The sequence below is a fragment of the Cetorhinus maximus genome, chromosome 3, assembly GCF_964194155.1.
Source record: "Cetorhinus maximus chromosome 3, sCetMax3.hap1.1, whole genome shotgun sequence".
In the NCBI taxonomy this organism is placed as follows: Eukaryota; Metazoa; Chordata; class Chondrichthyes; order Lamniformes; family Cetorhinidae; genus Cetorhinus; species Cetorhinus maximus.
Window position 1 is genome coordinate 46443475 of NC_135881.1, and position 19700 is coordinate 46463174.

Genomic DNA, 19700 nt, shown 5'->3' on the forward strand with positions numbered 1-19700 from the left:
CTCAGGGTAATGTCCTCAGCCTAACCATTTTCAGCTGCTTTATCAATGACCCTCCTTCCATCATAAGGTCAAAAGCGGGGATGCTCGCTGATGATTGCACAATGTTCAGCACCATTCGCGACTCCTCAGATACTGAAGCAGTCCATGTCCAAATACAGCAAGACCTTTACAACATCTAGTCTTGGGTTGACAAGTAACATTCACACCACACAAGTGCCAGGCAATGGCCATCTCTAACAAGCAAGAATCCAACTATCACCCCTTGATGTTCAATGGCATTACCATCACTGAATTCCCCACTATCAACATCCTGGTGGTTACCATTGACCAGAAACTGAACTGGACTAGCCATATAAATGCTGTGGCTACAAAAGCAGGTCAGAGGCTAGGAATCGTGTGACGAGTAACTCACCTCCTGACTCTCCAAAGCCTGTCCACCATCTACAAGGCACAAGTCAGGAGTGTGATAGGATACTCCCCACTTGCCTGGATAAGTGCAGCTCCCACAACACAAGAAGTTTGACACCATCCAGGACAAAGCAGCCTGCTTGATTAGCACCACATCCACAAACATTCACTCCCTCCACACCGATACACAGTAGCACCACTTACAAGATGCATTGCAGGAATTCACCAAGGCTCCTTCGACAGCATCTTCCAAACCCACGATCACTACCATCTAGAAGGACAAGGGCAGTTGATACCTGGGAACATCACCACTGGAAGTTCCCCTCCAAGTCACTCACCATCCTGACTTAGAAATATATCGGTGTTCCCCCACTGTCGCTGGGTCAAAATTGTGAAACTCCCTTCCTAACAGCACTGTGGGTGTAACTACACCACAGACTACTGTGGTTCAAGATGGCAGCTTACCACCACCTTCTCAAGGGCAACTAGGGGTGGGCAATAAATGCTGGCCCAGCCAGCCAAGCCCACATTCCATGGATGAATTTTTAAAAATTACCCCCAACACCATGGGGTCTTATCTTATTAAGTAGCCTTATATGCAATACCTTATCAAACGCCTTTTGGAAATCCAAATATATTACACCTACTGGTTCTCCTTTATCTATCTTGCTTGTTACCTCCTCAAAGAATTCTAATAAATCTGTTAGGCATGATTTCCCCTTCATGAAGTCATGCTGACTCTGTATTTCTAATTGCTCTGATAGACTCCAACATTTCCCCAATAACAGATGTTAAGCTAACTGGCCTATAGTTAGCTGTTTTTGTCTTCCTCCCTTTTGGAATAAGGGTGTTACATTGGCTGTTCTCCAATCCTCTGGGACTTTTCCAGAATCTAAGGATTCTTGGAAGGTTATTTTACATCATTAGTCTCGCTTAAAAAATGCTGGCAAACGTGACACCTTCTTGAATGGGATGTAACGGAGTTTTTAAAAAGGACACACTTAGTTCATAATTACTGTTAAACAGTCAATCTGACCCTGGAAACTAATCGCATTTGCCTTTCCCAATTTTCTTGGGAAAATTCACTTGCACTTCACTTTCTGTAAAATTATGAAAATGTGAGGGATAATAAATACATCTTAGGGAGGTTAAGCATTGAAGAATTTGCACAGACATCCAACCATTAAGTAAGATGTATTTATTGCTGCTCTTCGGAGATCCCCGGAGCCAGCTAGCACATGAACAAAATTAATGTTGGAAAAGGTGAAACCACACCACAGAGATTGCTGTTGTGAGCAGCTTTCTTTGGGGTCAATGACAATCACCGTCACTTTGATGCTGACTGCACAATATATATAAAAAAATGCATTTATACAGTGCCTTTCACGACTCCAGATGTTCCAAAGCACTTTACAGCCAACTAAACTGCTTTTGAAGCATTGTAATGGAAACACAGCAGCCAATTTGCACACAGCAAGCTCCCACACAAACAGTAAGTGATAATCACCAGTATCTTTTTGTGATGTTGATCACATTGGCCAGGACACCCAAGTTCCCTCTTCAGCTCCACTTTGAAATGAAGCCATGGGATTTTATGTCCACCTTAGAAAGCAGGCAGGTCGTGGTTTAAAGGTCTGATCTGAAAGATGGCACCAATGATACTGCAGCATTCCTTCAATACTGCACTTGATTGCCAGGCTAGATATTTCCAGAATCACCTTACATTTGTGTCCTCTGGTTACCAACACTCCCATGACTGCAAACAGTTTCTCCTTATTTACACTACCAAAACCAGTTATGATTTTGTAAACCTCCGTCAAATCTCCTCTTAACCTAGACTGTTCTAAGGCACACAACCCCTGCTTCCTGGATATAGGAGGTGGTGCCAGAAAACTAGAGAATTACAAATGTTAAAACTTTATTTTTAACAAGGGTGTAAACACAGCAACTACAGGGCAGTCAGTTTTATCTTTTAGAGACCATAATCTGGAACAAATTTAAATCACTTGGACAAGTGCAGATTAATTAGGGAAAGCCAGAAGAGATTTAATAAAAGCAAATCGGGAGGTAACAGAGGTTGATGTGGTTTATATGGATTTCTAAAACCTTTTTGATAAAGTGCTACACTATTGACTTATCAGCAAAGTTGAAGTCTATGGAATAATTGGAAAAGTGGCAATATGGATACAAAGTTAGCTGAGTCACAGAAAACATTAGTGGTGAATAGTCATTTTTTTCAGACTGGAGGAAGGTATACAGCGGGGGTCCCCACATGTCCATACTAGGATCTCTGCTTTTCTTGATATATATTAATTACCTAAACTTGGGTACGCAGGTCACAATTCCAAAATATGTGGAAGACACAAAACTTGGAAGTATTGTGAACTGTGAGGAGGATAGTGATATACTTCAAGAGGACATAAACAGGCTGTTGAAATGGTGAGACAGATGGCAGATGAAATTTAATGCAGAGAAGTGCAATATATTTTGGTAGGAAATTCATAATAAAGGGCACAAGGGTCAGTCTATGGGCACAAAATCAATGAAGGTGACAGGACAGGTTGAGGAAGCAGTTAATAAGGCAAATTGAATCTTGGGCTTTATAGAAACATACATTAGCAAAAGCAAGTTATGATCAACCTTCATAAAATTCTTGTTTAGCTTCAACTGGAGTACTGTGCCAATTTCTGGGCCCCACACTTTAGGAGCCGTCGGTTTCTAAATGCAGCATGACCTGGATAATATTCAGACTTGGGCTGATAAGTGGCAAGTAACATTTGAGCCACACAAGTGCCAGGCAATGACCATCTCCAACAAGAGAGATTCTAACCATCTCCCTATGACACCCAATGGCATTACCATCGCTGAATCCCCCACCATCAGCATTCTGGGGGTTACCACTGACCAGAAACTGAACTGGACTAGCCATATAAATACTGCGACTATAAGAGCAAGTCCAAGGCTAGGAATCATGCGACGAATAACTCGTCTCCTGACTCCCCCAAGCCTGTCCACCATCTACAAGGCACAAGTCAGGAGTGTGATGGAATACTCTCCACTTGCCTGGATGAGTGCAGCTCCAACACTCAAGAACCTTGACACCATCCAGGGCAAAGCAGTCTGCTTGATTGACACCCCTTCCACAAACATTCACTCCCTCCACCACTGAACAGTGGCAGCAGTGTGTACCATCTACAAGATCCATTGCAGAAACTCACCAAGGCTCCTTCGATAGCACCTTTCAAATCCACGACCTCTACCACCTAGAAGGGCAAGGGCAGCAGGTGCATGGGAACACCGCTACCTGTGAGTTCCCCTCCAAGTTACAGTTCCAAGCCAGGATGGTGTGTATCATCCGCCATTCCTTTACTGTCACTGGGTCAAATCCTGGAATTCCCTTCCTAATAGCACTGTGGGTGTTCCTACAAGTTTAATTCCAGAGTAAGGGCCCCCTGGAGAGTCCATCGCAACCTACATAGTGAAGCTGAAGCAGCTGACAGAACACTGCCACGGAGACACTCATGACATACTGCGGGACCAATTAGTTTGTGGAGCTCACAACGACACCATTCAGCGACGTTTACTCGCAGAAGTCGACATCGGCTTGAAGCGTGCCATGGAAACAGCACCAGCCACGGAAAGTGCTGTGAGAGACTCTCAGGCTTTACAACACGTACAACATGGCGCTTTTCTTCATGTGGGGCGGGAACCCTCCGCCAGGCATGGCGTGAAAACCAGAGAGACAGCAGCAAGAGGCAACATCTGCTGTTAGAAAAAATGAAAAGGCCTAGTGGAAACATGTCAGCAGCGACTCCAAGGTTAATCCATAATAGATGTGGGGATGACCACGTACTGGACACATGCAGATTCAAGGAGGCAGAATGCCACTGCTGCCATAAGGAAAGTCACGTAATAAAACAATTAAATCGAAACAGCCCATAAGGCAGCAAAACAATATGATTGAATTGAATAATACAACAGAACCTGAAGCTGCCGATACCGACATCTATTCCCTGTACAACGACACCGCTGTAAAAACCGAACCTACTGCCGTCACAATCTAAGTTGATGGGAAGCCACTAATAATGGAGGTAGATATGGGAGCCTCAACCAGTGGTGGGAGAGCACATTTAAAATACCTAAATGAAGGTATCCAGCTACTATTGAATCTAGAACGGCCAACTGCTCAATTGAAGACATACAGTGGAGAATCCATACAGGTAAAGGGCATCGCCACAGTACCCATGTCTTATAGGGAACAGACAGTCCAGCTTCCAGTGACCATAGTAACAGGTGAAGGACCTAGTCTTCTGGGCTGAGACTGGTTACAAAAAGAAAAACACCAAGCTTAACTGGTCTGAAATGTTTCACTTGAAAACAGGAGGAGTTCCTGAACTGCTAAGGAAATACAACAGTGCATTTCGTGACAAATTAGGGACGTTAAAAAGCTTGCAAGCAAAAACAGATGTGGATTCTCAGGTGACACCCATTTCTTCAAGGCCACACCTGTGTCTTATGCCTCAAGGGAGAAGGTGGATGCAGAACTATGCTGGTTAGAAAAGCTAGGCATCATCCAACCAGTCCAAATTTAGGAATGGGCAGCACCCATAGTCCCAGTGGTGAAGCCTGACTAAACTACACGCATTTGCCGGGGTTGGGGGGGGGGGGGGTAGAGAACGACGACGACTATAAATTGACCGTGAACAAGGCAGCCAAATGGAATAAATATCCTATCCCAAGGATAGATGGCTTATAAGCAAAGCTAGCTGGAAGCCAATCCAATATAAAACTGGACATGAGCCATGCTTACCAACAATTAGAGTTGGATAGGACGTCTAGAGGATACGTTAACCATTAGCATGCACAAGGATCTTTATCGATATATTCACCTACCCTTTGGAGTATCGTCTTCATGCGCAATCTTCCAAAGGACAATGGAGAGTCTTTTACAAGGGCTTCTGTGTAGTAGTATACCTAGATGATGACCTGATCATAGGGTCAATTGAAACCAAACGCTTGGCCAACCTGGATGAGGTGCTAAGATGATTTTTGGAAGCCGGTGTACAATTAAAGAAAGAGAAACGTACATTCCAAAGGCCAGAAGTTACTTACTGGGTCACAGGGTGGATGCCATGGGTTTGCATCCGATAGAAGTGAAAGTTAGGGCAATCAAAAATGCGCCCTCTCCGTCCAGTGTAACCAAACTGAAGTCTTTCCTGGATATGATCAACTATTATAGCTGCTTCTTGCCAAACTCGTCAACAGCGTTAGCACCTTTACAATTGTTAAAAAAGAATCATCGCCAGTTATGGAATTCACAACAGGAAGAAGCCTTTGTGAAAGTCAAGAAGCTATTACATTCATCTTGTTTATTGGTATACTACAGCCCATCGAAAGAATTGGTACTAACATGCGGTGCATTTTCTTATGGTGTGGGAACTGCATTATCACACTGAATGGAAGATGGCTCAGAAAAGCCAATTGGCTAGGGCTCCAGAACCCTCCCTGCAGCTGAGAAGGGTCATTCCCATCTAGAAAAGAAAGTTTATCGTTGATAGTCGGAGTGAAGAAATTCCACCAGTATCTGCATAGACGACGTCACCATTGTGTCAGACCATAAACCATTAATGGATTTATACAGTGAGGATAAGGCCATTCCGCCAATAGCATCAGCAAGAATTCAACATTGGGCTTTAATATCATCTGCTTTTGAGTATACTTTTATGCACCGCCCTGGCTTGCGTATTGCAAATGCGGATGCACTCAGTTGCCTCCTGTTATCAGGTAGCATTGTAGTGCTTTGTCTTGGATTCTTCGCCTGTGTGTGCAAAGCAAATTAAAAAGTGAACGAACAGGGATCCAAATTTGTCAAAAGTCCAAGACCTTGTATTGCAAGGATGGTCAAATTCACTAGTGTCAGAAGAGATGAGAACATTCCATGCCTGAAAATCAGTTAAGATGTGAAGATGGGATCTTGTTGTGGGGATCAAGAATTGTTATCCTTTCGCAAAGAAGAGAACCACTCTTGACAGCTTCACAGTGCACATCCAGGTATATTGAAGATGAAAATGCTCGTGTGATGCTATGTCTGGTGGCCAGGCATAGACAATGACATTGAAAGCAGGGTCAAGCACTGCCTCCAGTGTCAGTAGCAACAGAAGATTCAGCTCCATTGCTTCCATGGAAATGGCCTGGTCAATCCTGGGTTAGACTGGTATTGATTATGTAGGACCATTCTTAGAACATAAGAAATAGGAACAGGAGCAGATCATTCAGCCCCTCGAGCCTGCTCCGCCATTCAATACGATCATGGCTGATGATCTTGTGCTTTGATTTCTACGTTCCCATCTCACCCCGATAACCTTCGATTCCCTTGCCTAACAAGAATCTATTTACCTCTGCCTTAAAAATATTCAATTACCCCACCTCCACCACCTTCTGATGCAGAGTGTTCCAAAGTCATACAACCCTCCAAGAGAAAAAATTTCTCCTAATCTCTGTCCTAAAAGGGCGACCACTAATTTTACAACGGTGTATCCTAGTTCTGGACTTACCCAAAAGAGGAAACATCCTTTCGACGTCCACCTTGTCAAGGTCATTCAGGATCTTGTATACTTCAATCAAATCACCTCTTACTCTTCTGAGCTCCAGTGGAAGCTCAGACTGTCCAACCTTTCCTCATAAAGACATTAGGTTCCATGTTTTTAATCATCGTAGATGCGCATTCTAAATGGATGGATGTGTATGAGGTCAAAGTGCAACTATTGAAAAGCTGCGTCATAGTTTTAGTATACATGGCCTACCAGAAGTCATCGTTTCTGATAACGGTACAGCCTTTTCCAGTTCAGAGTTTCAGAAATTCACGAGTTTAAATGGAATCAGGCATATTAAAAACAGCACCATATCATCCCTCATCAAATGGTTTAGCTAAAAGAGCATGCAAACTTTCAAATTTGGAATAAAGAGGTTATCAGAAGGTACTATAGAAACTCAACTTTCCCGTTTTCTTCTTAATTATCGAACTCATTCAACTACAGGTTCAACACCATCTGAATTATTGACAAAACACCACCTACGTACAAAGTTAAGTCTGGTGTTTCCAAACTTAGAGGGGAAGGTAGAGAAGAATCAGAGTAATCATTAATTGAATCACGATATTCATAGCAAAGCTTGCAGATTCACTGCAGGAGAGACAGTTTCGTGTGGAATTTTGGAAGTTGACCTAGTTGGTATCCTGGTACCATTGTCTCAGAAACTGGCTCCTTGTCCTTCAGGTGGAAGCGGAAGACCGAATTATTCGAAAACATGCGGATCACCTTAGGAATAGAGACACGTTCCAACAACCAGCTATCCCACCGGTGATTAACATCGAACCATTAATCCCCGAGGTGACAGACCGACCTAGAATAGACATGCCCAATATCTCTATAAAGTTGCCAAACCCTGAACTGCCACTTTCTAATGATGTATCTGGTGCTGCAGTTCCTAATCAAAACTACGACACTCTAACCGAATAAGGAAACCACCTCAGAGACTTAATCTTTAATCACCTGAGTTGCATATATGTCTAAGTTGTTGGGTATTCAAATGTTCTCTAAATAGAAACTGTAAAAAAAAAACTAAGGGGGGGGGGGAATGTTGTAATTGAAGGTATAGCATCTTCTGCTGTGTATCAGGGGTCACATGACTGTTCTTAGAGTTTCTGGCCAATGAGCCCTAAGCACGGGTAATCCACAGGGCAAGCAAGACCTGGACAATATGTAGGCTTGGGCTGACAAGTGGCAAGTAACATTCACGTCACAAAAGTGGCAGGCAATGCACATCTCAAACAAGAGAGAATCTAACCATTGTCCCTTGACGTTCAATGGCATTACCATCACTGATCCCCCACTATCAGCATCCTGGGGTTTACCATTGACCAGGAACTGAACTGGACTAACCACATAAATACTGTGGCTACAAGAGCAGGTCAGAGGCTAGGAATCCTGCAACAAGTAACTCACCTCCTGACTTCCCAAAGCCTGTTCACCATCTACAAGGCATAAGTTAATTGTTTTTTTGTTGAAACCTGTCCAGTATGTCGAGTCATTACAGAGTGATTAAGAGCTGGTATGTACTGCCTGACAGTGTGGTGGAGTCAGATTCAATCGGGGCATTCATGAGGAAATTGGATAAATACCTTAAGAAAAAAATCTGCAGGGCTACAGGGAAAGAGCAGGGGAGTGGGACTTACCAAGTAGCTCTTGTAGAGGGCCCGTACGGCGACAACGGGCCGAACGGGCTTTCTGTGCTGCAACTATTTTATGATTCTACACATAACCAAATACATCCAGATCCCGGGCAACCATTGCTGGTATGTCAAGGTAACCAGGTTAAGAAGGCGGCGGTTGGGCAACTCTGCAAAGGGTGACCTTCTTCTCACCCCCGCGGCCTCGCTCCTTCCTCTTCAGCTTCTTACCTTCACAAGCGCGTGCCGGCGACTAGCCCCCGCCCCGGCCTCTCGAGCCAATGGATGGCCGGCCGGAGGGGCCTCGCGATCCCGGCAGCCGTTAAACAGGCTGCACACGTTCAGCGCGCCGCCCGCAAAGCCGCTTCTCTTGTTCCACGCACAGCAACGGCTTAAAAGCAGCGCCATTTTTAGCAGCTTCTCCAGTCTCGCCCCGCCTCCGGCGAAGGAGCTTGGGAGTGCAGGCCTGGGTAAATTATAACTGGGACCTGTTTTTTTTAAAAACAGTATGTTGGGTATAGAACAGCCTGGGGAAAAAAACCTATCAGTAAAATATTAATCATGAGCAGGAAAAAAAGGGGCTATTTTCGTATTACAGTTAAGGGTTGATGCAGTCTGACCCGGAAATTATTGTTGTTAAATTCTGGAGCAGCACATTTTACTATAGGGCGCTTTGAAAATGAGTGTTTCTTTTTTGGAAATATATTTGTGGCGATGCTTCTGTAGTAATTTGACCTTTAATCATTTTTTTCTCTAAAAACATTTGAAGAGCCTGTGGGAGAAGCAGCTGCGCCGACTACTGGCTTTCTACTGAATCAAAATACCAACTGAGATGGTGCAAATCTGCAAATATTAAACGTCGTGTTTTATACACATTTCTTCACTTTACTTACAAAAAGAAAAGTGCTTCGCCCCTCTCCCCGAATCAAATTACGTTACCTATTTTGTGTATATAAAAAAGGAAGGATTGGTGCACGTTGGATTCTTGCTAAGATGAAACGGTGAAAGTAAAGAGAACTATGGTTGCAAAAATGCTCAACCACAATATGATGATGATGATGATTGTGGGATTGATTTGGGAGTCAACTATTGGGATATTTTCTCGAGGAGAAAGAACAGAATTTGAAGCTGCTTCTGATCCTAAATGTGGCTCAGTTGATTCTAGCCATTATTGTGTTAAAGGTGATAAATTGGGTTATAGCAAAATTAACCCGAAAAGAGTTTCCATGGATTTGTGGAATTTAACATCTCAGAAGTTAATAGGTAAAGTATTTTTTTCCACGTCGTACGAGTAATGAAATGGATGGGTTATCTACTGGCCCTGTAGGGGTCCCGCTGTTGAGAATACCATGAAGGTGGGATGGTGTGTTCATAGTTTTGAAATACTTTGTGGTTCTGATAGCCTGGTGTCACTCACTGATGACTCACTCCTCTGGCTCATGCTCAAATGTCTACAAAGCTGCACCTTCCTTTGTGATCCCAATGCAGTACCTTAAACTTAAAATGGGAGACTAAGATAAAAATAGCATAGATTTGATTTTCTGAAATTATGAATGCTGTAAACAGCTATTATATTTTTCTTTTAATTTGGCAGATGGTGTATAATGTGGGAAAATGTGAAGTTACCCACTTGGGTCAGAACAATAGGACAAGAAAAATATTTAAACAGAGAGAGACCACAGAATGCTGTGGTACAGAGGAATCTGAGTGTCCTGATGCATGCTAACTTTTGTGATTCATGTATGTACACTCCTGTATGAAAATAACATGAAAAAATCTCATTACGAAAGGTGCAAATGGTCACGAAGCACATTGCATTCATCATATTATTTCCTATTGTTTTGGGCTAAGGGGTGTGTGGGAGCGTGTCAGTGTTTGTAGGTGGCCATCTTGCAGAAGTTTGAGAATCACTGATATGACCATAACATCAGTAGTACTGTCAAAATGCTTAAAAATTGGTTTGTTATGCCAAAAGTACACTTGATGGAAAGATTCTGAAGGATGTGAATAAACAGAGCAAATTACTTCCTTGTAAATGCCACAGTGCAAGAGCTATAAAGCAATTTGGGGTATAAAGGTTAGGTTGTGAAGTTAAGGTCTTCAGCACCCTCCCCAACCCCCTGCCCTCCCCGATTATCCTTCTTGCCTCCCAACTATCCCCCCACCCTCCCTGACCATACTCCCCACCCCTGACTACTCTCCCAACTATCCCCTCCACACCCCCCCAACCACCCTCCCCACCCTGACTACCCTCCCGACCCCAGACTACCCCCATCCCTAGACTACTTCCCACTCCTGACTAGCTGATGACCACCTGACCCCAAGCCCCCTGACCCCCCACTCCTGTGACCACCCTAACCCCTCACCCACCTAACTTATACATTTACTTTCTCCCTGGCTCAAAGTGGCTGGGACCTTTAGACTTACCTGGTTTATGACAGCTAGTGCTGTAAAAAAAACAGGTGTGGCTTCACTTCCCCCGGCACTACTGCCCTGCACAGAAAAGGCTTGGGAACCAGGTACGCTGCACATTTCTCATCAGGCCTGGGTTGGGAGTCTGGGCGAGAAATGTGCAGCTCCAGACTAAAGTAAGTAAGAAGGAGCGGAGTGGCAATCTGACTGTGATTGCCACTCCTCGTAAGTTCTGGCCCAATATTTTGTTATCTGGCACCACCATTTCCTGCACAAACCGGATAATAAAGATTTTACCGTACATGGAGTTTTGAAATCTGAACAAATATTTGAAGAAAGTAAGATGCCCTTTGTCCTGGATGTTGTTGAACTTCTTGATATTGTTTGAGCTGCACTTAGAGGCAGGTGGAGACTATTCCATCGCACTCTTGACTTATGTCTTTTAGATGGTACAGGCTTTGGAGAGTCAGGAGATGTGTTACTCATCTCAGTATTCCCAGCCTTTGACCTGGTCTTATAGCTGCTGTATTTATTTGGCTGGTACAGTTACATTTCTGGTCAATGGTAACCACCAGGATTTTGATGGTATTGCTATTGAACGTCAAGGTGAAATGGTTAGATTCTCTCTTGTTGGGGATGGTCATTGCCTGGACTTGTGTGGTGCGAATATCAATTGTCACTTATTAGCCTAAGCCTGAATGTTGTCCAGGTCTTGCTGCATGCAGGCACAGACTACTTCAGTATCTGAGGAATTACAAATGGTAACGAATGCTGCAGAATCATCAGCAAACATCCTCACTTTTGACCTTATGATGGAGGGAAGGCCATTGATGAAGCAGCTGAAGATGGTTGGCCCTAGAACAATACTCTGAGGAATTCTTACAACAATGTCCTGAGGCTGAGATGATTGGCCTCCAACAACCCCAACCATCATCTTTTGTGTTAGGTGCAACTTCAAAAATGAGGAGTTTTCCCCTAATTCCTATTGATTCCAGTTTAGCCTGGGTTCCTTGATACCACAATTGGTCAAATGCTGCCTTGATGTCAAGAGCAGTCACTCACACTTCACCTCTGGAATTTAGTTCTTTTGTCTCTGGACTAAGGCTGTAATGAAATCTGGAGCTTGGTGGCCCAAACTGAGCATCGGTGAGCAGTTTATTGCTGTGTAAGTGCTGCTTGATAGCAGTGCTGACAAAACTTTCCTTCGTTGTGCTGTTGTTTGAGAGTAGACTAACTGGGCTCTAATTGGCTGGATTGGATATGTCCTGCTTTCTGTGGACATGACATACCTGGCAATTTTTCACATTGTCAGGTAGATTCCTGTGTTGTAGCTTCCTCTGCCTTCCCTTCTCCTCAAGCTCTCCTTCCTTTCTCTTTCACTAACTTCATGCCCCCTTTCGTCCTTCCCACCCCCTCTTTCCTCCTCTCTACTCCCTCTTCTCACTCCCCTTCTCTTTCTCTTTTCTCCTTACGCTATGCTTCATCTCTCTCCTTTCTTTATCTCTCTCACTATCTCTCCACCCCTTTTCTCCTCTCTTTCCTTCCACTTACCTTTCTGCCCTTTTCACTTTCTCTTTTACCCCTTGTCCTCTCCCTCAGTCTGTAGATGGGTTGCAATGCATAGAAACTAGGAGCAGGAGTAGGCCATTCGACCCTTCGAGCCTGCTCCGCTATTCATTATGATCATGGCTGATCATCCAACTCAATAGCCTGCTCCCGCTTTCTCCCCATATCCTTTGATTCCTTTCGCCCCAAGAGCTATATCTAACTCATTCTTGAAAACATACAATGTTTTGGCCTCAACTACTTTCTGTGGTCACGAATTCCACAGGCTCACCACTCTCTTGGTGAAGAAATTTCTCCTCATCTCAGTCCTAAATGGTCTACCCCATATCCTCAGACTGTGACCCCTGGTTCTGGACTCCCCCACCGTCGGGAACATCCTTCCTGCATCTACCCTGTCTAGTCCTGTTAGAATTTTATAGGTTTCTATGAGATCCCCCTCATTCTTCTGAACTCCAGCGAATATAATCCTAATCGACTCAATCTCTCCTCATATGTCAGTCCCGCCATCCCAGGAATCAGTCAGGTAAACCTTCGCTGCACTCCCTCTATAGCAAGTACATCCTTCCTCAGATAAGGAGACCAAAATGGCACACAATATTCTAGGTGTGGTCTCACCAAGGCCCTGTACAATTGCGGCAAGACATCCCTGTTCCTGTACTCGAATCCTCTGGCTATGAAGGCCAACATAACATTTGCCTTCTTTACTGCCTGCTGCACCTGCATGCTTACTTTCAGCGACTGGTGTACAAGGACACCCAGGTCTCGTTGCACATTCCCCTCTCTCAATTTATAGCCATTCAGATAATAATTTGCCTTCCTGTTTTTGCTACCAAAATGGATAACCTCAGATTTATCCACGTTATACTGCATCTGCCTTGCATTTGCCCACTCACTCAGCTTGTCCAAATCACACTGAAGTATCTCTGCATCCTCCTCACTGCTCACCCTCCCACCCAGCTTTGCAAAATACAAGTAGCTGGAGAAAAGTTGAGGGTTTCAAAGTTGTTCATTTGGGGATGAGGGTGGGGTGCGGGTGGTGGGCATGAGGAGAAAAACTTGCCATGATGAAGAGCATGGAGTTGCGGCCAAAAACAAATTTGACCTCAGTTGAGGAATATTGCCATTTTTATATTAATAATGAAAATTACAAAAAGTATATCTTCATATTGATTACAGAATCTTTCCCACTTGATCCTATCAAAGAAAATTATGTACGTCAAGTGAGGGGTTGTATTTTTTCAGCTGTTCAGCCAGAACCTTTCAAGTCTGCAATCAAGCTAGTAGCAGTGTCGAAGGTTAGTATATGTTTTTCAGTCACTATGGTCTCTATGTTGATACAGTACAACTAGAATAAATAGATTATTTAATAATTAAATTTGTTAATTTAATAGTTAATTGGTGCTGTCTGTATACTGAATAAAACTGGTGTGCTAAATTTGTATTGTTTTTAATTGACCATTAATAGACATAAAATTGACAACATTTATTATTTACTCTAGAATTTAATTTATGTTTTTGTGTTTGATTTGATACAAAGTGAAGTTATCTAGAATGGCATTTTTAAACTTGCTTATGGATGATTTTGCTTTTGTAGTTTCCAAGCTGTTCTCGTCAATTTCATATTTACTGATTTGACAGAGGATATAGTGACATAGGAACAGGCGTAGGCCATTTAGCCCCTCAAGCATGTTCTGCCATTCAATGAAATCGTGGCTGATCTGAAACCTAACTCCAAATACCCATCTTTGACTCATATTTATTAATGTGCTTGGCTAACAAAAATCTATCACTCTCATTTAAAATTAAAAATTAATCTAGCATCAATTGCTGTTAGTGGGAGAGCATTCCAAATTTCTACCACCCTTTGTGTGAAGAAGTGTGTCCTAATATCACTCCTGTAAGGTATTGTTGTAATTTCTGCTGACATTTGACTCATTCCCAAGAGCCAGATCAATGCTTCCTTCCTTTTTGGGTCAGAAACATACTGATCTAGAAAATTCTCTTGGACATATTATATAAACTCTTCCTCCTCTGCTTTTTACACTATTACTGTTCCAGTCTATATTAGGATAATTAAAATCCCGTGTTAAAAGTCCATTTTACTTCTTGCAGCTCTCTAGAATTTCCTTGCAAATTTGTTCCTCTATATCTTTCCCACTAGAATATTGAACACACCCAATATTGTAATTGCACCTCTGTTGTTTTTATATCTAGCTAAATCGATTTAGTCCTTCATCGCCTAGGACATCCTCTCTGTTTCACAGCTCTGAAACATTCTCTAATCAATACTGTCAATCCTCCTTCTTTCTTTCCTTCCCTATCTTTCCTGAGTACTTTGTATCCAGTAATATATAGTGTTTAGCCCTGTCCTTTGTTAAACCAGGTCTTTGTTATCACCACAACATCATATTCTCACGTACCTAACTGCACCTGCAATTCACCAACTTCATTTACCACACTCCATGCAGTCACATATGTGCACAATGTACTTAATTTAGACATTATTACATTCCCTCTTACTCTGATCCCGTCTAATACCTTACTGTTTCTTACTCTAGTGCTATCTGTCTCTCCCAGTCTTTGTGCACTTTTTTTCCTCTCTAATATTCCTGGTTCTCATCCCCCTCCCCAATAGCAAATTGCCCTGCAGGACATTGGTCTCAGCTCTGTTCAGGTGCAACCTGTTCTGTCTGTCCAGGTCCCATATCCCCCAGAATGGGTCCTTGTTAGGAAATAGAGACAGTTTAAGTAAGTTATATTGGTATTTGTAGGTGTTAGGAATGAGTTTTGGCTTTAACATTTAAGTTTGATTTGTATTTCTGTAATTGTGTGTTAAGAAAAGTCAAATTGTGTTTTAGTTTCACTTTAAAAAGATGCCTGCATTTTTAATGAGGGTTTTTACAACTGTAAGCTATGTTAAGCAAACAAGAGAAGAATTGGATTGTTGCCTAGCAACGGGGGTCCAGAGAGGCAGGTCCGTCCCATAGACACACACACAAAAAATAAAGAAACAGCAGTTTTAAGCTGTTTGAAGCCAGGACCCCAGAGAGACTGAACACTGGGAGAGGGAGCTGCAGATTTCCCAAAAGAACCAAAAGGTCCCAAGGCCAAAGGAGTGAGACAGAAACAGGGGAAAGTCCCAAGAAAACCCTCTAGTCAAAGGAAGGAGAGGAACCTGGAAGAGGTCCTATTAAGTGAAGTTAAGAGTGGTGGAGAAAGGCTCCAAGCTTCAAGTTTAAAGAGATAAAGGCTTAAGAAGAGGCAAGAAGGTCCAAAGAGACAACTGAAGGTCAGTAACTCTTTGCTATAGGCATGTGACGCATTGGTGTACTGTTGACGGCTGAGTCAGTGAGAGAAGAGTGTATGGAAGACAGCTTGAATGCATGGGTGACCCAGGGAAGAACATCGGAAGGAGAGTTTGAAACCCTAGAGGTGAACCCTTGTGGAAAGCGTTTGAGAGAAAGCATTGGTTTGGGAGAAGATTCCAAAGCAAGTTCTCAAGTGGAGATTGGAAACACTTGTGTGAAAGACAGAATTCAGTGAGACTGGTTGGCTCATGGTGTGACAAGCGCCTGGGGGGAGTTATGGAGAGAACTATAGCATCTGGTTGAGGTGGCATCTGTCACTTGGCTTTAGAGTGTGATGTGTCTGACCACAGGGTGCTTATTGGTTTACATTGACTGTGTACTTACTGTGAACATTAGAGTATAAGATAGCTTTTTTAACCTGTTATCCTTACAAATCTGCATATATCTGTAACTGTCTAGCTGTGGGTGAAGGAGTACTGTAATATAGTTCATCTTTTCTTGTTTAATAAATGTTTTATGCTTTCGTTGAAAGTTCATTAGCTGACTCTGGTGACTCTGTTCAGTAGCCCCTCTCTACGTATCTAAACAAACAAATAAAAATTAGGATCTATCAAGCTGAGTTCCACCCTGGGATCAGGTTTGTCCAGTGGTAGCCTCAGCTGGGGATTTTAACAGTCCTAGTATCTCAATAATCTAAAGCCCTCTCTCTTATTATACTCAATAGTGCCTGGCACCGGAGTGATCCATAGATTACTACCATTGAGGTCCTACTTACTAGTTTCTTTCCTAACTCCCTAAAATCTGCATGCAGGATCTCATGCCTCTTTCTATCTGTGTTGATGGTACTGATGTGGACCATGATGTCTGGCTGTTCACCTTTCCTTGTTAGAGTTTTGTGCAGCTGCTCAGTGACCCCCTTGGGCCTGGCACCAGGGAGGCAACATAACATTTTGGATTTATGTCTGTCATCACATACCTGTTGGTTCCTCTAACTGTCGAATCTTCTATCACTTTTGCTTTCCCAATCTTCTGCATTCCCTGTATAGCTCGGTCAGCCTTGCTGGTATGGACTTGGCTCTGGCTGCCCTCCCTAGATGAGCTCTGAATACTGGTTGGAGAGCGAGATGGACTCCGGACACTCCTACACTACCTGCCTGGTCTTCCATGACTGCTTGGTGATTGCCCATACCCTTTCTGACTGCACACCCTTAATTTGCGAGGTGACCACATTTATAAATGTGCTATCCACAAAACTTTCAGGCTTGTGAATGCATCACAGTGATACCAGGTTCTGCTGAAGGCCCAAAACGGGGAGTTTGAGCTGCTCCAATTAACAACACTTCCTGCATATGTTGTTGTACAGGACTTGAGAAGTGTCCTGGAGTTAACACATGGAACACTCCATGGGACACTACCATACCTCATTTATTAGACTTAAGACTTAAATGAGTAAAGACTTACCAGGTACTGACCAGTCAGCTGCTTCTGATGCAAAGTAATTATTCAGCATGTCCACCATTTCCATTTTTCCCTCATATAAAAGTTTCTTTGTTGGTCCTTCAAGCCCTTGAGCCTGTTCCACCATTCAATTTAAATCGTGGCTGATCTAAACTTAACTTAATTTACCTGCCTTGGTTTCATATCCCTCAATACATTTACAAATCAAAAGTCCATCAATTTCATTTTTGAAATTTTCAGTTGATCTAGCATCAACAAGTTTGTGTAACAAAATACTTCCTGACATCAGACCTGACAGGCCTAGCTCAAATTTTAAGGTAATGCCACCTTCTTCTGAACACCCTACCAGAGGAAATAGTTTCTCTTTAGCTATCCTATGAAATCCTTTAATCATCTTAAACACCTAAAACTAGTTAACTCCCCCCTTAATCTTATATACCCAAGGGTATACGAGGTTAGTCTATGTAGCCTGTTAAGACCAGGTGAGAAGGGGTAAACTGGCTCTCCCCTATTCAACCTCCTCAGTTGGTCACAATAAAGGTTGAAGTTTCTTTTTCATGAGGATATGCCTTTTCCAAATCTGAATGCATTGGTTTGGACTTTGGTGAGTGAGGGAGTTTTAAGGGCTAATTACTCTCTAAAGTCTAGTTTTTAAAAAAAATTTAGCAATTAACTAAAAATCACTGTTTACGTTAAGAGGTAAATTAAGTTTATTGCAGTCTTAAACAGAAATATGCAAGTTAATTAGGTAGCTAGCTGAAACTGGTTTCTGAGCTTTTGCAGAGCTTGACTCATTATTGTTCTGCAGAGAATATAAATACAGGGGTTTCTGAGTGCTTCTTGTCTGCACAGAGTGCAAAGCCAGGAGTTGGTGAGCGAGGGAGTTTAGTGAAGAGGGGAACTATAAATTAATTAAGGAAAATAAATTTAATTAACATAATAAAGATAGCAGGATGGGTGTTGTGTCATGGCTGCAGCATGTGGGAGCTCCTGGATGCTACTGTAATCCATGGCAACCACATCTGTAGTAAGTGCCTGTGGCTTGAGGAGCTTCAGCTCAGAGTTGCTGAGCTGGAGGCCTGGCTGCAGGCATTGCAACACGTCAGGGAGGGGGGAAGTTACCTAGACACTTTGTCCAGAAGTCAGTCACACCCATTAGGTTAGCGTCATCTGATTTGGTCAGTGGTCAGGGACAGGAGGGTGTGACTGAAAGACAGGCAGGTAAGGGGATCGAGAAGTTGAAAGTGGAGGAGCCTCAGCTCTTGCAGTTGAGCAACGAATTTGAGGTTCTAGCAGCTTGTATGGACAAGAGCAAAGGCTGTCGTGTAGATGAGCAGGCTGACCAAGGCACCATGGTATAGGAAGCTATTCAAGTGAGGGGAGATAAAAGGAATGTTGTGGTAGTAGGGGCCAGTATAGTCACGGGGATAGACACTGTTCTCTGCAGCCAATAGCGAGAATCCAGAAGGCTGTGTTGCCTGCCTGGTGCCAGGGTTCAGGATATCTGCTAAGGACTGGAGAGGAACTTGCAATGGGAGGGGGGAGATCCAGCTGTTGTGGTCCATGTAGTACCAATGACATAGGTAAAACTAGGACAGGGGTTCTGCATAGAGAATATGAGAATCTAAGCTCTAAATTAAAAGTCAGAACCTCAAAGGTAATAATCTCTCGATTACCTGAGCTATGTGCAAATTGACATAGGATAAATAAGATTAGAGAGTCGAATGTGTGGCTCAAAGACTGGTGTGGGAGAAGTGGGTTCCGGTTCGTGAGGCACTGGCACCAATACTGGGGAAAGTGGGGCCTGTATTGTTGGGATGGAGTTCACCTGTAGGCCAGTGTTCTAGTGAGTCCTATAACTAGGGAAATAGAGAGGACTTTAAACTAAATAAAGAGGGGAGGGATCATGTAGGGTAAACTTAAGTAGATTAAAGGGAAATAACATGGCAATAGATCAAGGTAGCAATAAAGGTAATAATAATCAGAGTATGGCAGGGAGGGACAGTGATTGCAAACTTAAGAGTGTGCCTGCAGATAGGGCCATAGTTTACAAAATCAGTATCTGAATTTCCGCAACATTCGTAATAAAACAGATGAATTGTTAGCTGTTATGATCATTGACCAGACCCTGGGACGTGGGGGGAGATCTGGTTAGGGACCAGTAACATTTTGTTGAAAGTAGATAAAGGTTGAGATTCAAGACACCTGCTTTTGGCATAAAGCCACAAGATTCCATGGGTTTGTACAAAAAAAAACAAACCACTATACAAGTTCAAAAAGATAAAACAATTTGCAAGATGCATCTTATTCTCTAACATTCA

The 19700-nt window shown here is 43.0% G+C and overlaps 2 protein-coding genes across 3 annotated transcripts in view; one reads left to right on the forward strand and one right to left on the reverse strand.

Moving 5' to 3' along the window:
* Nucleotides 1–9073, reverse strand: part of pdss1 (prenyl (decaprenyl) diphosphate synthase, subunit 1) — a 43887-nt gene extending 34814 nt beyond the window's left edge. For both annotated transcript variants that reach the window (XM_078538028.1, XM_078538035.1), the window contains exon 1: nucleotides 8867–9073. In XM_078538028.1, coding sequence (XP_078394154.1) covers nucleotides 8867–9043 — 177 coding nt within the window. In that variant the 5' untranslated portion in view covers nucleotides 9044–9073. The remainder of the gene's footprint in view (nucleotides 1–8866) is intronic.
* A 451-nt stretch (nucleotides 9074–9524) lies between these two features.
* Nucleotides 9525–19700, forward strand: part of LOC144678149 (protein nucleotidyltransferase YdiU-like) — a 126130-nt gene continuing 115954 nt past the window's right edge. The window contains exons 1-2 of the mRNA XM_078538042.1: nucleotides 9525–9898; nucleotides 13790–13908. Of these exons, the coding sequence (XP_078394168.1) occupies nucleotides 9655–9898; nucleotides 13790–13908 (363 nt within the window). The 5' untranslated portion in view covers nucleotides 9525–9654. The remainder of the gene's footprint in view (nucleotides 9899–13789; nucleotides 13909–19700) is intronic.